We start from the raw sequence: 9,807 nt of genomic DNA on the forward strand, positions 1-9,807 counted from the left end.
GATGGTTTCAGGGAACTTTGTTTTCACTTTTTTTAGCAAAAAAGATGGTTTCAGGGAACTAAGTTTTCACTTTTTTAGCAGAAAAAGATACTTTCAGGGAACTTTGTTTTCACTTTTTTAGCAAAAAAAAAGGTTTTAGAGAACTTTGTTTTTGCTTTTTTTTAGCAAAAAAGATGGTTTTAGGGAACTTTGTTTTCACTTTTTTTAGCAAAAAAGATGGTTTTAGGGAACTTTGTTTTCACGTTTTTTAGCAAAAAAGATGGTTTTAGAGAACTTTAGTTAATATTTATTGGTTACTTAGTCTTTCTAAAATTATATATTTTAGACTGCACACCGAACTAGACAGAATGTAGTTTTTATAGAATAAAGACCCTCTAGTTTTTATAGAATATAGACCCTCTAGTTTTTATAGAATATAGACCCTCTAGTTTTTATAGAATATAGACTCTCTAGTTTTTATAGAATATAGACCCTCTAGTTTTTATTTTACGCACAAGAATTTAATCAGTTATAATACATGTAATACATACGAGGAGTTGTGTTTGAAAACACGTAGGATTTCAATCTTACGTCCAACTTACTTTAGCTTGACGTTTAATGAACGTTTTATTTTATAGCTTGATTTTTAACTGAATTCTACTCGAGTTCATTTATAGTTTTGTGTCAAACAATTAAATCCTTTTTTACAATTGAAGGCTCATTGCTGATTCATAAATAATAACAAGAAGAGAAATGGTTCAATTTGAACTGCGTATATTAAATACTTATCGCTATTCATTGTATTATTTTTTCAATTTTAAAATTAGTTGAAAGCTTTAAAATTTCTTTTCCCATGTAACATGATTTCAAAAGGTCATGACATCAGGTTGCAAGAATATAAGGTTTGAAAATTAGAGTTTGACGAAAGTTTAAGTTCCTTTAATCTATAGAAATGGGTGTTTCAGTTGAACTACAGTGAGAACCAGAAAACTCCAGAAAAAGCAGACGACTTTTAGTCACAGGTTGTGACTTCAAATAGTCCAGTGAACATCATACAACGCAATGGTGCAAAGTAGACAGACCAATTAAACTATAAAAGTAATTAAATACGACGTTACTAACAAAACTAGTTGCTTTCTTAACAACATCAATTTCATATTGCTTTAATGTCGTCTTCCTATTTGACAGTTTTCTGGTTATTATATACTGTACAACATTTTTATTTTAAACCATTATAATACCTGTCCCTTCTCCTATCCTGGGTAGAAGTCCAGTTTTGAGGAACAAAATAATCTTTCTCTTTTTTTAGAAGAATTCCAGACTTGTCCTTATCTTTCGACGAGCCTAGAAATTATTATTATTATTATTATTATTATTATTATTATTATTATTATTATTATTATTATTATTATTATTATTATTATTATTATTATTATTATTATTATTATTATTATTATTATTATTATTATTATTATTATTATTATTATTATTATTATTATTATTATTATTATTATTATTATTATTATTATTATTATTATTATTATTATTATTATTATTATTATTATTATTATTATTATTATTATTATTATTATTATTATTATTATTATTATTATTATTATTATTATTATTATTATTATTATTATTATTATTATTATTATTATTATTATTATTATTATTATTATTATTATTATTATTATTATTATTATTATTATTATTATTATTATTATTATTATTATTATTATTATTATTATTATTATTATTATTATTATTATTATTATTATTATTATTATTATTATTATTATTATTATTATTATTATTATTATTATTATTATTATTATTATTATTATTATTATTATTATTATTATTATTATTATTATTATTATTATTATTATTATTATTATTATTATTATTATTATTATTATTATTATTATTATTATTATTATTATTATTATTATTATTATTATTATTATTATTATTATTATTATTATTATTATTATTATTATTATTATTATTATTATTATTATTATTATTATTATTATTATTATTATTATTATTATTATTATTATTATTATTATTATTATTATTATTATTATTATTATTATTATTATTATTATTATTATTATTATTATTATTATTATTATTATTATTATTATTATTATTATTATTATTATTATTATTATTATTATTATTATTATTATTATTATTATTATTATTATTATTATTATTATTATTATTATTATTATTATTATTATTATTATTATTATTATTATTATTATTATTATTATTATTATTATTATTATTATTATTATTATNTGGGGGATTTTTAAATTGAATCTTTCAAAATTAATTTTTTAAATCACTCTCAGAAGAGACCTTCACGTTTAGAAATTGAAAAAAATTCGTTCTAAAATCTAAACAAATTTTATCATTTTCCTAACAATCTAACAATAGTTTATACGAAAAAGGAATAGAATACCTGATGAACCATTACCAGATGTTAGACTATACGGATCCTCATCAGAACTTCCTGAAATAAATTGACGCAGTTTAAACATAGTTAGTTCAGCTAGGAATTTTAAAAAGTGTTTTAAGATTTGAGTCGGTGTTCTATTTTATTTTAGTTTATTTGGTTGGGTAACCGATAGCAAAATATTTCAAAATCTGGAAAACACAATTGTAATTAAAAACCTGAAACAGGAAAGGTTTTGTCACCATTAACTGTGTATAGGGGAACTCGGGAACCTAAATAACAAAAAAAAAATTTTTTTTATAAAAATAGAAAAAATATTTCAAATAAGTTTTTACATGATTGTAAAAAAATAGAATCAGAAGGTAAAATGCTCTTAAATGCAAAAAAATCGTAATTAAAATTGATTCAGCCTTTTACTTGCATGGGCTCCATATAACTATGTGTTTATTTCCTAGCTAAAATTAGTGTTATGATCCAGTGATCGGCGTTTATATCAATACAATGATAACAAATTTTCGATTTAAGGTTTTATTTCTTTCAGGTTTTTTTTTAATTTACAAGTTTACAAGTAAACAAAAAGAAACTGTAAAATTGACAGCTTCTCTTTGTTTCCATGTTCACTATCCATGCATGTTTTTGAAAGCTTGGAAGAAATAATAATTGAAATCGAAAGTCGTCTTCATTGCATTGATAAATACGACGACGACTGTATGTTAAAGGGATACCTAACAAAGATGAAACTTTAATGAGAACTTAAAAACCCAAAGTTTTGAACTTGTTAATTTTGGTCTTTTGATTTCAAAATAGTCAATTAAATAATTTGGAAAAGAACTATGACATCATAATAATTAGCAAAAGGAAGAATAAAAATACTATAATCAACAAAGTAATTGCATTGTAATTGATGTTTACTTACTGTTGGGTAGTTTTGCTTTAAGCATCTCTAGAGCAACAATATTGATAATTAGAATCCATATTGGTGAATCCAGGAGTTCTTCTTCATACTTCACGAAGCAGATAGAGATTACACATTGGGACTCAAGCCTAGGTAGGTAGGTAGGTAGGTAGGTAGGTAGGTAGGAAGGTAGGAGGAAGGTATAAAGATATGAAGGTAGGTAGTAAGGTAGTTCGGTAGATAAGCAAGTAGAAATAAAGCTAAGTAGGCAAGTAGAAAGGCATGTATAGGTAGGAAGGTTGCTAGGTAGCTAGGTAGCTGAGTAACAAGGTAGTTAGGTAGCTAGGCAGGTAAGTAGTTACAAATCTATAATAGCTAGATAGGATTTCAAGGTTAAGGTAGGTAGCTAGATAGGATTTCAAGGTTAAGGTAGGTAGCTAGATAGGATTTCAAGGNTCCAAAACATTAGTTAATTTCTTTACCTATGTGGTTTATCCATATCCAAAACATTAGTTAATTTCTTTACCTATGTGGTTTATCCATATCCAAAACATTAGTTAATTTCTTTACCTATGTGGTTTATCCATATCCAAAACATTAGTTAATTTCTTTACCTATGTGGTTTATCCATATCCAAAACATTAGTTAATTTCTTTACCTATGTGGTTTATCCATATCCAAAACATTAGTTAATTTCTTTACCTATGTGGTTTATCCATATCCAAAACATTAGTTAATTTCTTTACCTATGTGGTTTATCCATATCCAAAACATTAGTTAATTTCTTTACCTATGTGGTTTATCCATATCCAAAACATTAGTTAATTTCTTTACCTATGTGGTTTATCCATATCCAAAACATTAGTTAATTTCTTTACCTATGTGGTTTATCCATATCCAAAACATTAGTTAATTTCTTTACCTATGTGGTTTATCCATATCCAAAACATTAGTTAATTTCTTTACCTATGTGGTTTATTAATATCCAAAATATTAGTTAATTTCTTTACCTATGTGGTTTATCCATATCCAAAACATTGTTGGATATCTTCAGAAGACTATTGGAGAATGACCCCTCATCCAGACCACTGTGAACATACACCGGACTTTTACTAGATATCAACCAATCATTCGCTATTGCATCCTTATATCCTTGGGATTGAAAACCCTTCGACTGGAGGGACTTGATTGGGTAGTCCCAAATATAGACTCGAAAATGAGTCCCAAACCCTGGGGTATGCATAATACTTTCTATTCTTTTTAATAATTCATGGAATTTCAATTGTGAATTGTGATTGATACAAACCAGATCAAAGCATAGCATAGCAGAGAGTATAAACGGGGGAAGAGGGGAACGTTTTTTTTATTTTTAAGAAATGGAACCATGAAAAATTATGAGTTTAGAGAATATTGAATATTTAATAAATGATTTTGTTCCTGAGACGTTTCACCAAAATATTTCCATTCTCATCCATTTTCACCTTCGCGCCTAGTCCTATAGCCTCCTAAACATATACATCTTGATCCTGATCTTGATCCTGATCTTGATCCTGATCTTGATCCTAATCTTGATCTTGATCCTGATCTTTACCTTAAATTCTTCAGTTTTCGGATCCCTCATTGGGTTGGAAAATCCATTCAACCCGAGCCTAAAATATTGTAATGAAGGAGTGGTGCTCAGCGCCCAAAAGCGTAGAAATAAGTTTTGAGTATAAAACACATCCATAAACATGATAAATCGCAATTAACGAAAGTCTATAAATGACGATATAATATGATTTACGGCCGGTCATCCCAACTTCTCAAGGTTCGGTGAATTTAAGAAATTATCATTTATAAATCTCATGTTGTTGAGACCTACAGGGTTATCCACAAAGAATGAGACTTTAATGACGACATGAAAAAGGTTGCAGATCTGAAACCTAAATTGTGCCTTTTGTCTTAGACATTTTCTTGATTTAGCAAAGAAAGGCATAAGTTCAAATCTGCAGGAATAATAGAAGAAAGGACAGAATAAATTCCATCTAGCCGTTGCTGGGGCCAACCCTGTATACTAAAGTATTATTTTGATAATAAAATGTCGATAAATAAATTTCAACTGAATCTTAGTAATCTAGAAACTCAAGTCAGAACTTTCCTGTGAATCTCGGAGTTAAATATTTCCAGCCCAACAAATTCAATAAAATTCTATTCGATATCCTGGTGTTAATACCCTTTCAGGGATATCTTAAATCGAGGGATCAAGACTTTATCATCAAATTTAAAAGTGCCCATATTTGATGTCGAGATCAAGCCTTCAAAATCAACGATGACCCTTAGCGATATTTCTTCATTAAAAGCAGGAAAAAGACGACATTTATTCTACTGTTTTCTGGTTCCTACTGCCTGCAAATATATATTGCGTGTTTACACCATTGTAATGAAGTGTGGTATGCTATTGGTATTTATACACCAGCTAACCATCAAGTTTATTGGCCTAGGTATAGATGTATGCGGGGAACCCAAGGATAGTTTAAACATGCTAAAATTAGGGGGGTTTATCTTAAATATCTCTTGCATTAAATGGGACTGTAAACATATTTTCAAGTGACACTCTGTTTCAAGAAAGATGCCTTTAAACCTCTATCCAGAACAAGGAAAAAATAGATGTTTTTTAACTAAACAAAGTTTTGAATTATGTTAATTGTCTCTGAAGCATTAATGCATTAATTCTAGACGTTTAATTATCTCAATTATCCTTGTTTAGACACAGGTTTGATTATCTCAATTATCCTTGTTTAAACACAGGTTTGATATCTCAATTATCCTTGTTTAGACACAGGTTTGATTATCTCAATTATCTTTGTTTAGACACAGGTTTGATTATCTCAATTATCCTTGTTTAGACACAGGTTTGATTATCTCAATTATCCTTGTTTAGACACAGGTTTGATTNGGAATATAAACATAATTTCCAATGACCCTTTATTCAAAGATGGAAAATAATAGACTGTCATGTTTTTCATCTTGAAAATTGATTATTTTCAATAGTGGTTTCTCTTCAAAAGTGACTTACGCATTTCTACTGTATAAAAACGTATATATATTTAAACAAAATTCAACAATTTTAACATTTTAAACCGACACTATGGATCAGATAAGATTTCAAGGGTACTGTTGTGAATGGGGTATTGCCATATTTTCTAAATTATTTAAAAAAACAAATTGATCGTTAAAATCATTAAATGCTGACCTGAATCCGTCGAACCCTCCTTCTCCTCCATTAACTGTAAGCACAGGTGCTCTAGCGTATGCCTAGATAAAGTTTAAAGAATTAGTTTAGAATATGGATCTCTAACGATGACGTCTTCATTTTCGTTGAGGTCACTCAAATAAATAGCTACTGCCAAAAGACTTTTAATAAAATCACATATTCAAGGAAACCCGGGCTTTTTTAGATTTTGCGAATATTATGAATTATTTTTGTGTTTTTTCCATATATCAAACTGTTTGAAATAGGTAAATCTTTTAGTGGTTTAATTACGAAAGCTGTGTTAATAAATCTTTAACTTTATCTAATACTAGGATGGGAAACCCAGCGCTGCCAAGGTTACTAAAAGTTAGTTCCGCCGTTTACCCGCACTTGAACGATTTTACCGGGAAACAAAATTAAAGTCGACCCACTAATCTTAGAATCTCAAAACCAAGATAACATTCCTGTGAGTCTCCCGAGTCCCCAATCAAAATTTGAAGCAAATCAGTTCAGGAGCTCCTGGGTTATGATCGGACAGACAGGCAGACAGACAACAGAGATTACAACTTTATATTTATAGATGTATAAACTATATGCGTATCTGAGAATAGGTAAACAATCACTTTAAATAAAAATGCAAAAAACGTGCACAATCCCTTTCAATCTGACATATTGAAGGCGTAGGAAATACAAGTGTACACTCCCTTTAAATCTGACATATTGAAGGCGTAGCTAGGAAATACAAGTGCACAATCCCTTTAAATCTGACATATTGAAGGCGTAGCTAGGAAATACAAGTTTAAGACACGACTTCTTTATATTATAATTAGACTCCGCTAGCAAATAATCAGATCGGTGCAAGGATTGTCATTCACAGTATTTTTTAATCATCATCATTATACAGGAAACCCCAATAAACATGGAAAAACGACGGTTTTAGTTATGAATTAATTTACAGTTTACATTTTGCGATTTGTTCCTTTATGTATCTTGATAACAAAATAAATTCTTTCTGTTCAAAAATAATTTCTTTTTTAGCTGGAAAATCTTAATTGGGGAAATTTGATGGTTTTAAGTTTAAAGAGAAAAGTGTTAAAACAGGAAAAAATTGCCACTGAAGTAAATAAAAGTTAAACTCGTTGCCACTGAAGTAAATAAAAGTTAAACTCGTTTTTCATCTTTATTAATGATCATCAACTCCATTCAACTGATTCGAATTTGATGGTTTTTATGCATTCAAATATTTATAAATAGTATATATAGCTCTTGTGAATTAAGAAATACGAGAATATTTTACAATTCTTAGGAACTAAGATGAATCAAATATTTATAAATTGTATATATAGTTCTTGTGAACTAAGAAATACGAGAATATTTTGCAATTCTCAGGAACTAAGATGAATCAAATATTTATAAATAGTATATATAGTTCTTGTGAACTAAGAAATACGAGAATATTTTACAATTCTTAGGAACTAAGATGAATCAAATACTTATAAATTGTATATATAGTTCTTGTGAACTAAGAAATACGAGAATATTTTACAATTCTTAGGAACTAAGATGAATCAAATATCTATAAATAGTATATATAGTTCTTGTGAATTAAGAAATACGAGAATATTTTACAATTCTCAGGAACTAAGATGAATCAAATATTTATAAATAGAATATATAGTTCTTGTGAACTAAGAAATACGACAATATTTTACAATTCTCAGGAACTAAGATGAATCAAATAAGCCATATTCACAGTGACACACTCTGCTTTCCATACAGGGTGTCCCATGAAACATGACTGTTTGATAATAGTTTGAAAATCGTTGTTTGATACCAAAAATAATAAAAAATATTATATGCAGCCATATTAGAGTAAAATTTTATTTTAAAGTAAAAACTTTTTTTACGAAATAAACTGCAAAAAGTCAATATCTATCTAATACAGTATATGGAAAAAAGACATTCAAAACTATTCACCAACCGGGACACCCTCCGCGTAAAGGCACTTCTTCTACATAATTTAAATTTGTTTATTTATTACTTCCCATGGCATTTGGGGAATTAATCAAGGGATATACTTATTTATTTATGGCAGGATGCCCTGAGTCCTCACGTAGATTAAAATGTTTTTGTTTTAATGAAAACTATTTCAGAATATGATTTATTGCCAGTTTGTGTTTATTCCTGTTTGTAATTATGTTTCCCCCCCTGTATGTCTGTCTGGTGTCTATTTGTTTGTTGTTTCCAAAAATTGTCAAAACGGCTGAACCCATTGGGCCAAAAAATTTTTGTGGAACCTCCGAGAATAATCTAGAACAAAATTTGCCATAAAGAAATTAAGTTTTAATCCATCTACAGAATTAGCGGTAAAGTCTTAGAATGTTATTTACTTTATAAATAGTATCAAATTCAAAAATTAAAAGTATAAAAGTACAAAAGTACAAATTCAAAAATTAAAAGTACAAATTTGTAGATGCATATATTTTATATTTTTCTGCAGTATTACAGTTTATTGTTTTCAAATCATTATGAGAAGTTTGTTTGTTTATTTTCTTCAACAAGTGTTTGATCTTTTAAATTTTGTTAATAAATAATATTTAATTTTACCTTTGCTACTCTTCTGTTTCTCTCCATAACAATTGCTTTAGCCCAGATCTCATCATCAATAGATTCCCACTTTTTTATTATTTCTCCAACATGGTCCTGTAATAAATACATACAATCAATAAAACGGATTAGCCGTTTTCTATAAAAAAATTAACGGTTAAAAACGTCAACAAAAGGTTAATTTCGTTATTTCACTTTTTTCTGTTTAATGTTAACGATTTCTTAAACCGTTAATACTGTAATTAACCGTTAACGGCAAAGCCGTTTACAATTTCTTAAACAGTTAACGATTTTTTTCGGTGCTCACGCCGTAATGATATATTATACCTTTAACGACTTGAGCCGTTAATGGTTTTTGGATTTTTCTGTTAACGTTATTAATACAATTTAAGCACTTAACTAATGGTAATTTGATAAAAACGGAAAATGCCGTTAACGGAACGAACGTTCCGTTCTTACCTTTAAAATTAACGGCTAACTGAAATTTTTTACGTTGGGAATTAACTGTTAACGAAACGGCTAGAAAAATATATTTACATACTTCAGGAAATTAATACCCCCCTCTTCCTCCCCTTCCTTATATATTCGATGTGATGGGGGGAAGGAGGGGGAATACTAGGATGG

General features: G+C 27.8%; 1 protein-coding gene across 1 annotated transcript in view; it reads right to left on the reverse strand.

Moving 5' to 3' along the window:
- The window catches only part of LOC111716358 (uncharacterized), a 36,387-nt gene that overhangs the window by 2,909 nt on the left and 23,671 nt on the right, over positions 1-9,807 (reverse strand). The window contains exons 4-12 of the mRNA XM_023491795.1: positions 9,184-9,279; positions 6,577-6,638; positions 4,936-4,993; positions 4,782-4,849; positions 4,355-4,456; positions 3,366-3,646; positions 2,668-2,721; positions 2,456-2,506; positions 1,221-1,323 (exon numbers count right to left, since the gene is read on the reverse strand). Of these exons, the coding sequence (XP_023347563.1) occupies positions 1,221-1,323; positions 2,456-2,506; positions 2,668-2,721; positions 3,366-3,646; positions 4,355-4,456; positions 4,782-4,849; positions 4,936-4,993; positions 6,577-6,638; positions 9,184-9,279 (875 nt within the window). The remainder of the gene's footprint in view (positions 1-1,220; positions 1,324-2,455; positions 2,507-2,667; positions 2,722-3,365; positions 3,647-4,354; positions 4,457-4,781; positions 4,850-4,935; positions 4,994-6,576; positions 6,639-9,183; positions 9,280-9,807) is intronic.

The sequence above is a fragment of the Eurytemora carolleeae genome, unplaced genomic scaffold (genome assembly GCF_000591075.1).
Source record: "Eurytemora carolleeae unplaced genomic scaffold, Eaff_2.0 scaffold857, whole genome shotgun sequence".
Taxonomy (NCBI): Eukaryota; Metazoa; Arthropoda; class Copepoda; order Calanoida; family Temoridae; genus Eurytemora; species Eurytemora carolleeae.